The 15699-nt window shown below is 39.1% G+C and overlaps 6 protein-coding genes across 6 annotated transcripts; 2 read left to right on the top strand and 4 right to left on the bottom strand.

Moving 5' to 3' along the window:
* Positions 1–925: 925 nt before the first annotated feature.
* Positions 926–6162, top strand: MONOS_17216 (putative NAD-dependent epimerase/dehydratase family protein; the record flags this gene model as incomplete). Its single annotated transcript, XM_067870114.1, has 8 exons — positions 926–1204; positions 1295–1411; positions 1548–1892; positions 2106–2834; positions 2893–3079; positions 3118–4136; positions 4279–4910; positions 5148–6162. The coding sequence occupies 8 exons, from the start codon at positions 926–928 to the stop codon at positions 6160–6162; spliced, it is 4323 nt and encodes a 1440-aa protein (XP_067732618.1).
* Positions 6163–7612: 1450 nt separating this feature from the next.
* On the bottom strand, positions 7613–8357 carry MONOS_17215 (uncharacterized protein; the record flags this gene model as incomplete). Its single annotated transcript, XM_067870113.1, has 2 exons — positions 7613–8163; positions 8351–8357. 2 exons carry the CDS (start codon positions 8355–8357, stop codon positions 7613–7615), a joined length of 558 nt encoding a protein of 185 aa, XP_067732617.1.
* Positions 8358–9013: 656 nt separating this feature from the next.
* On the top strand, positions 9014–9899 carry MONOS_14952 (uncharacterized protein; the record flags this gene model as incomplete). Its single annotated transcript, XM_067867796.1, has 2 exons — positions 9014–9023; positions 9139–9899. The coding sequence occupies 2 exons, from the start codon at positions 9014–9016 to the stop codon at positions 9897–9899; spliced, it is 771 nt and encodes a 256-aa protein (XP_067732616.1).
* A 1690-nt stretch (positions 9900–11589) lies between these two features.
* On the bottom strand, positions 11590–11841 carry MONOS_14951 (uncharacterized protein; the record flags this gene model as incomplete). The annotated part of the gene is made up of 1 exon (XM_067867795.1): positions 11590–11841. One exon carries the CDS (start codon positions 11839–11841, stop codon positions 11590–11592), a length of 252 nt encoding a protein of 83 aa, XP_067732615.1.
* Positions 11842–12940: 1099 nt separating this feature from the next.
* MONOS_14950 (uncharacterized protein) lies at positions 12941–13405 on the bottom strand (the record flags this gene model as incomplete). The annotated part of the gene is made up of 1 exon (XM_067867794.1): positions 12941–13405. One exon carries the CDS (start codon positions 13403–13405, stop codon positions 12941–12943), a length of 465 nt encoding a protein of 154 aa, XP_067732614.1.
* Positions 13406–14370: 965 nt separating this feature from the next.
* On the bottom strand, positions 14371–15467 carry MONOS_14949 (uncharacterized protein; the record flags this gene model as incomplete). Its single annotated transcript, XM_067867792.1, has 2 exons — positions 14371–14912; positions 15017–15467. 2 exons carry the CDS (start codon positions 15465–15467, stop codon positions 14371–14373), a joined length of 993 nt encoding a protein of 330 aa, XP_067732613.1.
* Positions 15468–15699: the final 232 nt, after the last annotated feature.

Raw genomic sequence — 15699 nt, 5'->3', positions numbered from 1 at the left:
GAAATAAATTCAAAAAATGTTATAATAAACAAATGTGTTTGTGCTCGATGTGATTATTTCCTGTTTTGACTGTATTGTTTTTTGGGTGTAGATTTCAATAGTCTTTTTGTCACAATCTTGAAAATAATCATTGACATGTGAAATACATCACAGCTATAACAGTAGCTTATGCACAAGATGAAAGAAAGATGAAGATATCTTTGTACGGTATTGTTTCTTCTCAGTGATCATTTGAAACCAATCACAACAAAACTTCACACAAAAATTATCAACATCCAAAATATTATTTCAATAACAATTACCCACATATCTTTCAAACAGTCCAAAGTGAGTTATTCATTTTGAACACTAACTTTTGATATTGGTGATTGTCTGTTTTGATGAATGAATGATTCTGTCAAAATTCACAAAAATCAGATTTTTCATTATCACCTCTGAAAGATATGAGAATTTTTGATGAAAATGTTTCTTTTCACTGTTGTGTTTATTGATTCCCATTGAAAATGCGGGATGCCCAACTATTGTGATGGTTCCAAATTTGGGACGAAATTTTTGGTTTTTTGAAAAATAATAAGGATTTGTTCACAACTTTTTCTGCAATTATTTCATAATAAATCTTCTGTAACAATGAAAAAAATTCAGAAAAATTCAAAAGTTGAGAAAAAAATTATAGGAAATATTGTGTGGAACAAAATTGGAAAAGGATAAAATTTTATCCCAATTTGTTTTGAACAGATACTCCTAAAATGGGCATGATCAAATCAGATTTTTGATTGAATCTTCTTATTTCCGATTTGACGATGAATAAAGAACTTTCGAGCGAATTCTACAAAGCATTTGGAGAGCATCCGCAGAATTATTTGTCCTTGCCATTTCCAGTTCAGCTTGGGTGTGCTTGTGTTTTTGTGCTTTTGTTGTTGTTGAAATGGTGTTTTGTGGATTGGAACCTGGACTTCGAAGAGAAACTTCGTTTTTGCCGGCATTTGCGTCGAAGCCTCGAAACGTGATTCTTGTGGACTGCTTCCTCGAAGCGGTGTTTTCGAAAAACAGAGTTAAAGATGCATCATGTGATTGCGCAATTGATTGCCGCGGTGCTTTGGAAAAGGAGTATTTTGAAAGAGCGTTGGGATTGGTGCAGAGGCATTTTCCGCACAAAAAACTTGGGGCTTCATTCAAAATATACACACGAAATAAAATGCCGATGGTTTCGAATTTGATTTCATTATTTTTGTTATTATTGATGAAGTTTTATCTTTGGCATTTTTTTTTTTTTTTTTTTTGAAATGTCTGTTAGGAAAAGATGGAGATTTCGAAAGAGCTTTTGCTGTTGGCAGCGATTTTGACAGTGCTGGAAGTTAATTCGCTGGCAGCTTCTATTTGTTCGATAAAGGAGATGCTGCTGAGTGCAATGGTATGTGTTTATTGTTTCATTCTATTCTTTCTTTATTTGTTAAAAAAATAATTTTTTTATAAATATTTTTGTGAATCATTGGGTGAATTTTATTGTTTGATATTAAAATTTGCACAACCTCAAATTTTGACTGAAGCCAAGATCTCGCCAAGGCGAAGGGGTTGCTGCGTATTTGAGCGCGCTTTTTGTAGGGTGCCAGAATGTTGTTGTGCATCTTCCGTCATTTGATTCATCGCGAAGCGAAAACTCGCATCCGCTTGTTTACCCGCTCACCGAGAATATTGTTCGCTGTGGAGGGCAAAGCAAATGTGAGGAATCGAAGGCGGAGGATTCGTGTGGGGCAGTGTTGAGCGGCGGTGCAACTGGACGCAGCAGATGGCTGTTCCGGATTGGAAAAGAGGCAGAGTTGGAGAAGGACGAAGTTGAGAAGCTTCGAATTGTTCAATTTAGCGCAGAGCTTACGTTCCTTCTTGTTAAATATGTATGTTGGGGTTTTGAGAATAATTATGTGATTATTATTTTGTGATTATCAAACTTTTTTCTTTTCTATCTATCTTTCTTTTTTATTTGTGTGTGTGTGTGTGTGTGTGTGTGTGTGTGTGTGTGATTTCATTTTTTTTTAAAATGCAAATGATGATTTTTGGTGTGTTATTCATTTATTTTTGTGAATATGTGTGGATGTGAAAATGAGTAGAACTTGCATGAGAAACATTACCCCAGGCTTCTGCTGAACGAGATGACGCACCCGGGCACGCTGACTGAGCAGAATACACAAAGAGAAGGAGGGATGGATGTGATATGGGAAGCGGTGGAGGAAATGAAGAAGAAAGTGAAAGGAGCAGAATTCTCAATAGAAGAGAAGGAAAAGAAAGGAAAAGAAGGAGATGAAAAGGGCTGTGTTGCAACGATTGGAGCAGTGAAGGCAGCGTATCCGTTGCTTGGAACACTGATTGATGAGCTTGTTGAGCAATATCTGGGGAAGGAACAAAAATTGCCATTGGAGTCTTCATCTGTTTTGTCTTCGTTGGATCTGATAAATCCGTTTGTCTACTGCATGAAGAACTGTGCAAGAGATGCGTGGCTGCCTGTGAGTGCATTGCCGTGGACTGGGGTTGAAAAGAATGGAAAAGCAGAAAAAGGGATTTGTTTGTGTGAATCGGTCAGATGTTGTGGCGGGAAGGAGTTTCATTGGCCGGGAATTCCGCAGAAGACTGAGAAGAAACAAGAAGAATGTGCTTTCTTCTTTCTGGAGGGGAGTTGCGTATACAAAGTGGAGGCTGTGAAGGATGGGGGCAATGGATGCAGCGTGGAAACGGCGGGGAAAGCGAGTTCGGAAGGAAAAGAACGGAGTTCCTCGAGTTGTGGTTCAGAAAATGAGGTGTTCCCTCTTTCGTCTGGGATTTGTGTTGCACCGCTTTCACTGGTTGAGATTGTTTCGAAAAAGATGACAGAATTTTCTGAATGGAATCAGAAACTGACAGATTTTTTCTTCTGCTTCTGCTTCTGCTTCTGCTTCTGCTTCTGCTTCTGCTTCTGCTTCTGCTTCTGCTCCTTCGGGTTCTTCGGGTTCTTCCACTTTTCATTCGCTCGTTTATTCTCTGTGCCAAACATTCACAAAGGATGAGCCTGATCTCAAGTCGGTCAAAACAGATGCCACTGCTCTTTTAGGTATGATTGAGAGGATTCTACCTGCTGAGCGCCAAAAGCGAGGCTTTTTGATTCGCTGAGGGAATTGCGTGCGGCTGTGAATGCGCTGCGCTTGCCTTCATGTGTGTGTGCGCGGGGAAACGATTGCAGCGGAAAAGAAGGCGAAAGAAAAGCCGAGAAGGAAGAGAAGGAAGAGAAGGAAGAGAAGGAGAATGGCAAACAACAGGAAAGGGAAGCGATTAAGAAGGAATCGGAGTCGTTGGCCTTCTTGCTCCGCCCCATACCGCCTCCTTCTTTATTCCTCCCAGCTTCGCTTTTGACTTCTTCTGTTGATAATGAGAGCGTGTCTGTTGCGCAGTCGTCCTCAATTGAGTCAAGCGATCCGCCAAAAATTGCGCTTGTGACAGGAGCAGCTGGCTTTATTGGGTCTTGGGTGTGCCACAGACTTCTGATGAGCGGGGTTGCTGTGATTGCAGTTGACTCGCTGAATGATTTTTATTCATCGTCAATCAAGGAACATGCGATTGCAAGGCTGGAAGAAGTGGCTCGTGCGGTTGGAGGGAAGAGATGGAAAGAAGAGAGAGGAGGAGAAAAGAAAGAGGCAGGAAGTGAAGACAGCAACGGAACAGGGGTTATATCGCTTTTGACGAATTTTGTGTTCATTTACCACGATTTGCGAGACAAAGAAGGATTTCACGCGAAAATTGAAAAAGCATACAAATATGTCACTGGAGTGAAATGTCCTGTTTCAGAGGACAAAGCGAATGACAATAGCCAGATTCATTCAGAATCGAAAACGAAAGTGCGCATTCCGTATATTGTTCATCTGGCAGCGCGTGCTGGTGTTCGGTCGTCGATGCTGTATCCGGAGCTTTTCAGATCAGAAAATGTGTTGACGACACAAAATGTGTTTGAGCTGGCTGTGGGAGACTGGAGCGATGGGAAGAGAGGAGAAGGGTGGGGCACACAGAGCATTGTGTATGCCTCTTCAAGTTCTGTGTATGGAAAGATGAAAGACGGACTTTGTGCAGAGCATCTTTGCGTTGGGCCACCTGAATGCATATACGCGGATACAAAAGTGTGAAGAGATGTGTGAGTGAGAAAGTTGAATGCTTTTGTATATTTATTTGTGGTTGTAAGATAACTTGAGGATATTGTTGAGTCTTTTTTTCATTTTTCATTTTTCATTTTTGCATTCTTCCTTCCTTGTTTCACAAAAGGTTGAAAACGAAAGGCAAGCCGCTGAATTTATATCGAAATTAACCCACACTCCCATGATATCAACAACAGCGCCTCCTTCTCCTCCCGTGTCCACATTCATTCCATCTTCAGTGCTTGCGCACTCGCCAATTCCACCTGTCTTCACAGGGCTCCGATTTTTCACTGTTGATGGCGAGGTGCTGGGCAGCTCGGCAATGGGGCGGATTGACATGGCGATTCCCTGCTTCACTCGGATGCTGCATTCAGAAGGGAAGGAGAAAGTGACGATGTATGGGGACGGGTCGTTCAGAAGGGATTATACGAATGTGAGGGACATTGTGGATGGAATATGCCTGAGCTTGGACAGAGCAGAGCGATTGAGGAGCCAGATGAGAAAAGAGAAAGAATTGGCGCTCTCGAAAGAAAGAAGTGCAGAAGAAGAGAAAAGCGAGAAAACGAGTTTGACTACGGGTTTGTCTGGCAGTTCGTCAGTTGCAGTGGAAGACTTGCTGAGAGTGTTCAATTTGGGAGAGGACCATTCGACTTCTGTGAGGCAGCTTATTGTTCAATTAGCGAAGGAAATGGGGATGTTCAGCAAGGAGACGATTTCAGCTATTAAAGAGAAAGTGAAGCACGAAGTGACTGAAGAAGAGTTTGCATTCATTTATTTGCTTGATTGTTGTTCATGAGAATATTTAATATTTGGGGAATGGGCATATATGTATATTCCCATTTGAATATCAAAAAATCTTTTTTTTTTTTTTTTTTTTTTTTTTTTTTTTATTTTTTGTGTTTTTTGTTTCCTTTCATTCGGTGTTATTTCATCTGGGAAAACGAATGCACTGTATTTTTTTTTTTTCATTTATGAAATGAATGTCTGATTTTTTAGTTTGCTGCAATATCTTCTCGAGCGGGAATATGTTGCTTCTGTTACGCCGCCTCCAGGTGATATTCCGATCTGCATCACATCTCTCACGCGATCCCGTTCAGAGTTGCGTTATTCGCCAACTTTTTCAATGGATGAGAATTTGCATGCATGCGTTCATGATACGTTCAATGAAAAGGTGTATGAGAGTTCGATATTTGCTCACAGACAGACAAGTTGCAATTCGAAAGGAAAAGGGAGTGAATGGCTTAGTGCCAATAACTGTTCTCATTCTGGTGAAGAATGCACAGAGCTGTCTCTGCATCCATCTAATTGTTGCACGTTGAATTGTTTGTTGGCAACGCTTGCATCTCTTAAATCCTTCTTTTCCTCGCATCTCCTGAACCAAATTAACCTCTTTTTGTCCCTTCCTCTTCCGCAGCAGACAACGATCCTTTCTTCTTTCCTGCTGCGCTTTGGTCTGAACACGCACCAGGCTCATCCTTCGTCAAAGGAGCCCGCTTTCCTGCCAATTGCAGAGCTATCTGCTGTTGAAGAGCACGCATTGCTTGGATGGGATGGAAAGCGTGTTAAGGTTCTGGGAGAGGCTGGAAATGAGGCGGAGAAAGCTGAAGATGGACAGTTGAGCTATTCAAAGCAGCTGGAGAAGATTGGAAAGGGGAAAGCAAGAGGGTCATATGGAGGTGCAGGGTTGTTTTATTTGAATCCTTTGTTTGTTCCTGGAGAAGGGGAGGAAGAAGGGAAGAAGAGCGGGTCACAATCGGAGATCAGTTGCCCATCTACAAGAAAGAATGAGGATATGAACACAGAAAAATGTGAAAGTGTATTTGTGGACAAAGCACATCTTTTCACTCTGGGAGACTTTGTGTTTTTGGCATGTGTGTTTGAGCAAATGTGGGTTGAATGCAATGGGATTGAAGGTAACGTTGCTGGGGAAGCGAAGCAGGCGCTTCTCGAAATGGTGGTTGAAGCTTTCAATAGAATGCTTCAGCTTATTTATCAGGTTGCTAATAAATAATTCCTTCAAATGAAAGAACAGAAATTGACACACTCGTTAATTGGGTATTTATAACTCGAAATATCTATCTATTTATTTATTTTGACAATTAAAGTTTGAGAGATTTAGTTTCTGTTGATCTTTATTTTAATGTTTGCTTTTATATTTAAAGTTAAGCACAATCCTTTTGTTGGATTGCACAAACAATCAAGTTATGCCTGTCAAATTTGATTTTTTTCCCCTCCCCTTTTTAATCTGTCAATGGCAAATTGACAAACGAGTCAATTTTGCTTGTCATTTCTCATATATTTTTTTCAAAGGTTCTTTCCTTTAATTTCAAAAACTTGAATATGTCTAAATTTTTTTGAAAAGTTCCACGACTTTAATTTTGTCCCACAAAAGATCAAAAATGATCACAAAATTAAAAGAGGAATATTACCATTATAATATTTAAAGAAACAAAAAATGACATTTTCAGAATTATCACCAAGTCGAAAATCGCAAATTTGTGATCAACTCGATATTTATTTAAAGCAAATATCTAAAAACGAAGAAAATATCTTATTGTTGTATTACTTGGAACATTCTTTTAAAGGAAAAGAAGTTCTGCAATATTTCAATGAAATATTAAATGGTAGAAATAATATATTTAGAAACATATTTATCATTTATCATTTTTTCTTATTAACAAAGAGAAATTCAATAAAATTTTGCTTTACGCCGGATTTCTATTTGATATTTTTGATAAGAAAAACAAAACGCTTTTGTTGCAAACATTCCTGAATGCAGTTGAAAGTTGCGATTTATTAAAAGCCGGATGGAATTGTTCTATCAATCAAATTAAACATGCAAAAAAAATGCTTAGGATGAATGGTTATTCGATTTGTCATTCATCAAAACCCTCTCTACCAAAGACAAAAAGACGTTTGATCATTTTGTTTTTTTAATCGTTTTTTTAATAAATATATTAGCTTTATCATTGTATTCTTTTTTGTTTTGTGAATGGTGGCTGAAAGAGCACACCACGGAAAGTTGTCAGTCTTCGTTGAAAAAAAGAGACAAAATTGTGGATCATTTAAGTGATGATGACATGAATTTTCTGACAAATAAAACAACAACGAACACTTCAGAAGATTTCATTTGCAACATGCAAAAAGAAGCAAAAGAAATACAAAACAGCAAACCTATGTCAATAAAATATTTCACAGTTAAAAACAGGAAATCAGAAAAATCATTCAATAAAACAAAACACATTCACGTTTGTTTCTCAAATAATTGACATAAATATAATAATATATAATTTAAACAAAATTTTTATTCAGACATCAGAAAATACACAAAACATAAATCATTCATCATCACCAATCCATTCAAACAATTTCACTGACAAAATTCATCAAATACTTCATCCATTTAATTTATCAATCTCTTCATCTCCATCCAATTTCCATTCTTCAACACCAATTTTCTCCTATTCCTCCACCTCTCCCCTCACTCCCCACTCATTTTCATCATCTTCCCCATCTTCCTCCACCTCTCCCCTCACTCCCCACTCATTTTCATCATCTTCCCCATCTTCCTCCACCTCTCCCCTCACTCCCCACTCATTTTCATCATCTTCCCCATCTTCCTCCACCTCTCCCCTCACTCCCCACTCATTTTCATCATCTTCCCCATCTTCCTCCACCTCTCCCCTCACTCCCCACTCATTTTCATCATCTTCCCCATCTTCCTCCACCTCTCCCCTCACTCCCCACTCATTTTCATCATCTTCCCCATCTTCCTCCACCTCTCCCCTCACTCCCCACTCATTTTCATCATCTTCCCCATCTTCCTCCACCTCTCCCCTCACTCCCCACTCATTTTCATCATCTTCCCCATCTTCCTCCACCTCTCCCCTCACTCCCCACTCATTTTCATCATCTTCCCCATCTTCCTCCACCTCTCCCCTCACTCCCCACTCATTTTCATCATCTTCCCCATCTTCCTCCACCTCTCCCCTCACTCCCCACTCGTTTTCATCTTCAAATTGTTCATTAGATTATTGTATTCTAAACAATGTACGGGTGCATAATGAATATGTTTTAAATCATTTGATAAACAATGATATATGTAACATTCAGCATTCTGTAATATATGATAAAGATGGTAGATTAGAAGTTAATATTCAATGTGAAGATTCAATCGATAACACAAGCGATTTTGAAACAAAACATTTATCACAATTAATAAACCACAACAAGAAATTATTTGAATTAAATGTTTATAACAAATTCGATCATAAAATGCCATTGAGAAGAAATATGTGGTTTGAAAATGAAGAAAGAATTTATTTTGGAACCAAACGCGAGTTATGGAAACAAATGATGAAAGAAATAGGTGTAAAAATGAGTTTTTCAACATTCTTCAAGATGACAAGACATATTAAAAAATCAAAAAAGAGAACAGATTATTGCAATTTGTGCTATAGAAAGGAATGTTTGGAAAATAGAATGAAAACTCATTCATTATCAAAGAAAGAAAAAGATGAATTACACACTTTGAATATTCATGAAATTATTCAAAAAAAGCAAAGAAAATGTTTCCATAATTGTTCAGATCAGCTGAAGGATGGGGAGGTACTGGTTTTGCTTGATTTCAAACAAAACTGGACACTCCCCATCAAACAAACGCAAATAAGCAGAGATTTCTATAAAAAGAAAGAAATTTCCCACCTTGGGATAATTGCGTATTTTACTCAAAACAAAACAATAGAAAAAGAATGTTTTCACTTTTTTTCCACTGTTTTATCAAAAGACAGTAGATACGCAATTGATTGTCTTCAAGTCTCTCTTTCAAACATCATTTCCAAAACACACTTCCACTCAGGATCATGCCTGAAAGTGTGGGCTGATTGCGGTCCACACTTTCGAAATGGAGCATTCCTCCACTTCGTGCTCCATCCCACATCTTCCATTTTCAAGAAATTCTCATCAACCTCGCTTTCCTTCTTTGCAGAAGGACACGGAAAAAGCGAGGTTGATGGAGAGTTTGGGGTCCTCTCGAGAGAAGCACAGAACTCTCGAGAGGACATCTCATCTGTTGATGAGCTAATCTCTTTTTTTAAAAAAAGATTCAGCTCATCAACAGATGAGATAGGAAGTGCCTCCATCATTAGGCACTTCCTCCCATACTCCCCTCGGCTTCAGGTGAGAGTCTCACCGAAGCTGAGGGTTAAAGATTTAAAATTAAATCTTTTATGGAGCAGCGAAGAAGGAAGAATTTTCGCTGCTCCATTCAACGAAGAAGAGAATACAAGATGGAGTGAAGTGAGGGTTGCTGTTTCCTTCGAGAGAAGACAAAAGCAAGTTACAAGCAAGAAGTATTCTTGCGTGTCTGTTCCAACTGGGAAACAGACACTTTCTCTAATTCAAGGCAGATTTGAAGGAGAGAAACAAAAGCATACAAGATCGGAATTATTTGGAAGAAAAGATGAAACAACAGAAGAAAGTGAAGAATCAAGTGAAGAACAAAGTTTCAATCATCCAAATAATGTTTGCAGGTGGGATGTTGAAGATGATGAAAGAAGGAAGGAAGCTGTTATTCTTTCTGATGAAGAAGACGAAGACGAAGATGAAGATGAAGATGAAGACGAAGATGAAGACAAAGATGAAGACGAAGATGAAGACGAAGAAGAAGAAGAAAAAGATAATGAAGAAGACAATGATGATGAAGAAGATTATGAAGATGAAGAAGATAATGGTTCCAGTTCCACTTAATTAGTATCATTGCAGACATTTTGAGTTCATCAGATTTTGACAACACGCATCGACTTGCAACTTTATTTATTTATTTTTTCCATTTCAAATGTTTATCGTCTTATAAACAATTGTTCAAATAATTCAACCAATTATAAATTTTCATCATAATCTTCTGTCTTTCTCGATTTGTTCGCTATCTGTTAACGAACCTTCTTTTTGATTATCTCGTAAACGATCCAACTCCAACTGCCTAATTTTCCACAGCATTTCAATCTCATCCAAGTCTCCGTCCAAGTCTCCGCCTGAATAGCAGTCGTCACTGTTGTTTCTTTTCCAATGGTGATGAATTCTGCTTCTCCCCATCTAGTCCATCTTCATCGCCATTTGCCAAATCCTGTCGCTCAGACCGTTGTCTCTCTTGTTCCCCTATTCACCTTCATCCAGAATCTTCTTCAGCTGACTCAGCTTTCTTTTGTTCCTTTTTACAGATTCCCTCTTGATTCAGTGCGAAGCCGCTCGCTCATCATCTCCAACAGCCTTTCTGCTGCTCTTTCGAGCCGCTTTGACCCTTTTCCGAGTCCAGATCTTCTTTCTCTGTGTCTTTGTGATTTCAAATAATTCAAGAAGGGGGGCGATGGAGGAGAAGGAGGAAGGGCTTTCTGGGCGAGCGTGAACGCGGTGGAGAAGGGTATTCGCTGCGCAGCTCAGAAATCAGCGTTGAGAGAGCAGAGAAGAAGGATGCCTGTGTTGATGGAGAAACGTAATCGTTGCTGCGATTCATTGAAGCGACAATAGAAGATGTGAGGCAGGACGAAGGATACAGCCTCGTTCGCGGAGAGGCTGTTCCATTTCACAGACGAGAAAATGGAAGGTTATCATCGTCGTCTTCCTCGTTGTCTTTTGGAGACGTCGATGAACGCTTCGAAGTCTTCAAACTTGTGCCTATTATTTCAATGAATTCTGATTGGGTAGCTGTGCTCACTATGCTCGTGGCTTCTTCGATAAAAACTTCATAGGTCTTCACTAATATTTGCTCTTCAGGCTCTTTCTGAGTTTGTTGTGATGTTAACAGATCCCCGTTGCTAAGAATTGAGCTTTCCTCATTTCCCTTTTCCTCCTCAGTTTGCTTTGATAGTTCTTTTTCTTTGAGCTCAGTGTCTTCTTTATTTTCTTCCAATTCATCTTTTGGCTTTCTATCTGTTTTTGTTTCATCTTTTTTGTAATCGTTTTCGGCTTTTGCAACCTTTTCTTCCTTCTTTTATGAATCCAAAGTGCTGGCAATTGTTGCAAGAGGAATAAAATTTGTAGTGTCTTCTGGTTGAATTTTTGATAGCTTTTTTTTATCGTTTTAAGCAAAATTGCTTTTTGTTTGCTTTTCATTCATTTCTCGGTTAATTTCTTCTTCACAACTCCTTGTCTTTTTTAGGATTTTTTGTTCCACTTTCATCATCTTCTTTTCATAAGGCTCTTTCTTTAAAGAAGTTGACAAAGATAGTTTGTTGATTCTCTTTCTCAGCTCAACAATTTGATCAATCAATTTCGAGCGCTGTTTTTCGATTGAAGTGTGTTCCTTCTGCATTTCTTCTTTTTGTCGCTTCAGTCCATCAATCGCTTTCTTTACCTCTGCTTTAGCTTCTCCGGAAATAGGTTTCCTCCGCTCTTCTTTTATCTTCATCTTTATTCTTATGTTGTCATTGATCTTGCAGAGCTAGCTCACATGCTGCATCCATTTAAGAGAAGTCTCTGCTCCTTTCTGAGCTTCCCGCTCAGTCTTCTTTTCAGTTCTTGTTTTCTGTCCAGCTCTGCTATTTTTGCTGCCTGTTGGATATTCTCTTCTCCATCTTTCTGACATGTCGTACATGGAGTATCCATTCTTCGTCTGACTTTGAATACTCTGCAGCCTCCTTCCACGGAAGCTCAACACACGAACGAGTGGAACAGATGGACGAAGTGGACTCATAGCTAGTTGAGAATGAGCGAGAAGGAGAAGTGTATGATGAGTATGAAGATGAAGGTGATAATGAATTGCGATCCAATAAATTGAGCATGGAAGATCTTCCAAGCAAAGCTAGTTTCTTCATTCGATGTAATTTGGTTGTCTCTTTCATCGCTATTAAACTTCTCCTTTTCCAAAGATGGTGAAATTAGGTTCTTCGCTTTTGGAATTTGCTTCCGTTTCGATTTCTCTTCTGGGGAAACAGCTTTCTTTGCATTAAATACAGAATTTTAAGTTTTCTGTGTGCTCTTTCCGTGATTTTTGGGATGATGAAAGTGGATGTGGTGGTGATGGCATCGCAAACGATGAGGCGACAAAAAAAGCGGATGAGCAGATGAATGACTGAAAGGAGACTCTGAATTTAAAGAGGAGGAATAAGGTGAAAGGACCAGAGATGGCGACATGGATGCTGACGATGACGAAGACAGAGTAATTGATATTCTTCACCTTCGAACTAATCCTTCTTTTTAATGAAAAAAGAGCTTGTGTTTCAAGCATCTCGCTGCGACCTCTTTGGCTTCCATTCAAAAATTTGTCAATTGTCTTCAGGAAGGAATTCTTTTCTTCTTGTTTCTGGTATTTGAGATGTGCTGCTTTTTGCTTCAGAAGATGGTTCAAGTTGTCCAACTCCTTTTTCTCCTCGTCTTTCCTCTCCAATCGTGTCAAAAATGTCTTTTTGCTGAGACGATCCTTAATCTCTCGCAGCTTTTCTCGTTTGAACTTCCGAATTACTGCTTTGTCATGCTTTTTCTTCTGATATCTTTGTCGTTCGGTTCGGCCACCGATACAACTTTTGCTTCTGTTCAAAAGTAAGAGAGTTGAGAACCTTGAGCTTTTGATCAAAGCTCGCTGGTATCTGCATGCGGATCAACACTTTGTGCTCTTTTTTGAGAGGGTGCTAATAACCCCACGTCATTCTGTCTTGGTCCTTTATTCTTTCTGCCTCTTTTTGCATTGCTCGTCGCATTGTCCATTCTTGTCTTCTTTTGACAACACGCTGAATTGTCTCTCTGTTTTCTTTCAGCTCCTTCAGCCTTTCAAACATCTCCCATCATTTTATTCTCTACTCTCCATTCAATATTTTTCCGAAAATCCTCACCGGCTTAAACATTCCTATGAGAAACTTAGTCAGTGTTTGAAGTTCAGTCAAACGTTCAAAGAAGCAATGATCCGAATTGATAGAAAAGAATTCTGTGATTGAAACGCGATCGTCCAACGATATGTGCTTCTCTTTCGCAGCATCTTTGATCCACTCCCAGGCTTCGGCTTCTGTTTCCGTGCACCAATACGCTCCAGGATGAAGTGGAACAGTCAACTTCATCGCCTTTGCTGCGATGTACTCTCCTTCCACAATCTCTTTTAGCCATCGTTTCGCTCTGAGTGGGCTTTCCAACTCCTCTTCTGCTCTTTTTGGAGTATCTGCAAGCCATTCAATCCGTCGATTCAATAGTCGCAACTTTTGTTGTATTTCTCGAATATTCTTTCTCTTTAATTCCATCTTCTTCTTCTTCTTCTTTTGATATTGCATGCTTTGTGAACATGTTCTTTCAATTGCAATTCATCTCTTCGTTTGAATTTGTATCGATCCACTTTTATTTACAAACAGTGATCTTCGAAGAAAGCTTAACAATTTCTTTGATGATCGGCTCTACACGATATCTTCGAAGAAAGAACCTCAGAAATAGAAAGCGGAAGAGTAAAAAGCACATAACAGAATGTAGGGCGAGGATCAGCCGTAAGAACAGGAATGATAAAATCGCAGACATACCCAGAAGGTGAAGAATCAGGCGAGCGAGTGAATCTGTGGATTTCATAGTAACCTCTGCTCTGATTCTGAACAGTGGGATGTATTGCACTTATTTTTGTTAGCTCTTGTATGTATTCTTTTGTTGGAATCTGACCATAATTATTCGCACATTATTCTGAAACCTCTTCGTTTGCAAGTGCAAATCTGCAAGAGGATTTCACTTCATCGTCTTCATATGACTTCTTTTGTGAACCAAAAAACCTGCTCGAAAGTTTATTTTTAATATTCGTCAACTTTTGTTCATTTTTTTTCTTTCTCTTTTTAATTAAGTGTTCCTGCAATTTTTTCATATTGGTTTCACGTATTGTTGACACTGGAGGCTCATCAACTTTGCGGCAAACAACTTGAAGCACCTTTCCTTCACACATTATACATCTTCTTTCTCTCTATGTTATATTGTCAAAATGACTCACATTGCCTGTTTGAAATGCCAAAAATGAATCCAAATCAAATCCAGTTCTCTTTCTTTTCCTTTCTCTTTCTTTTTCTCTTTCTGTATAACGTTGATCTCACTCGCTTGTGTATTTCATCACTTCAGCTTCTGTATTCCCAACAACAGGTTCGACAATATAAAACTTTCTTCTCCAGTTGCAAAAAAGCTGTTTTATCTCATTCTTTTCTGCTTCAATGAAAGATGTTAAAGCATTTTCGTTGCCTTCTTGTTGACTTTTTCCTCACGCTTATTTTCAGACAACTTGTGTTGTATCTCTGAAAGAGTTTGAAACGCTTCGGCCGCAACTGAAGAATTCGACTCTGCTAAGTTTTCTTGTCGATAGTGAGTATGTTGTGTTATAAATCGTAAAGATCGCTGGTCCACAGAACAGTAGAGCCTTCAATACAAGTCGCATTTTTTTTTCTTCTTTGTATTCGACTTCTTTGTGTGGTTGTTGTTGAGGCTTTATTTCAATTCTGAAGCCATCTTCATTTCCGACGGCTTCTTTGCTTCTCCTTTTCGCTCGTTCTTCTTCTCCATGTCTTTCTCTTCCTATCTGCCTTTCTTCTTCTATTTTGTCTTCGAAAGCTCCCTCTTCAAATACTCCTTCTCCTCCTTCTCCAACTCCAACTCCAACTCCTTCTTCTCTCGATTCGTCTTTATGATAATGCCTGTAGACTTCTTCGTTTCCATCTTGTTGGTTGTTGTTTTCTTCGTCTTCTGTTTGGTCATTTGGGAGTCCTTCGATATTCGCTCCCATGCTCCTCATAATATGGATGAAAGTGATGATTGACACTATCAAAATGAGAGTGGCCTCAAAATATGATACTCTTTTTCCTTGTTCTATGAGCATTGATGACGATATCTCAATCGCGTATGCATCAATTGGATAGTCAAACATGTTAAATACGGAAGGTGAGAGAATGACTTTGGGTGAACATGAATCAGCACCTGGAACCTGATACAATCTTTCCTTTCGTATTTGAATGCATCTTTCTCTTTTTGTGTCAGATCCATCAACAACAACGCAACATTTGCTTTTAATAATGCTTCAGACACTTTTTCTGAATGCACACTTTTTCCACCTGAAGATGCGGCTTTCTCATTCTGTGGCGCTTCGTTTGACTCGCCAAGAGTGCCTTTTCCTTCATCGTTTCTGTTCGTCTGCAAAGTGCTCCTCCTTGTTTTCATTTCTGTCTTCGCTTTTGCCCACTCTGAGGATATTTCGCAAAACCATTTGTAGTCTCTGCCTTGTGCCATCATCAGAGCGCCTGTCATTTCTGAGTATTCAGACATCTTCAGCAGAGACACACCCAAGTTGTCTGTTGTAATGTGCACAAGAACATACATAACAATGCCAATACTTCTGCGAATCAAGGAAAGCTGAAAATGAAGCAAGCGAATCAGCTTTATCAGTTTTGGGATCACATTTTTGGGAACATCTGTGCATCTCCATTTGTCAGCAGAATTAAGTTCAAACAAGAATTGCAGTTGGACAAGCTTTACTTTGACGAAGTCTCTCAAAATCGCATTTGATGGAATGGCTCTTTCCAATTCTTCCTTTTCTTTTGTCCATCGAATA

This window comes from Monocercomonoides exilis (genome assembly GCF_001643675.1).
Source record: "Monocercomonoides exilis strain PA203 chromosome Unknown scaffold9-1957334, whole genome shotgun sequence".
Lineage (NCBI taxonomy): Eukaryota > Preaxostyla > Oxymonadida > Polymastigidae > Monocercomonoides > Monocercomonoides exilis.
Note: the sequence above shows the minus strand (reverse complement) of the source record. Positions and strands in the feature narration are given on the sequence as shown.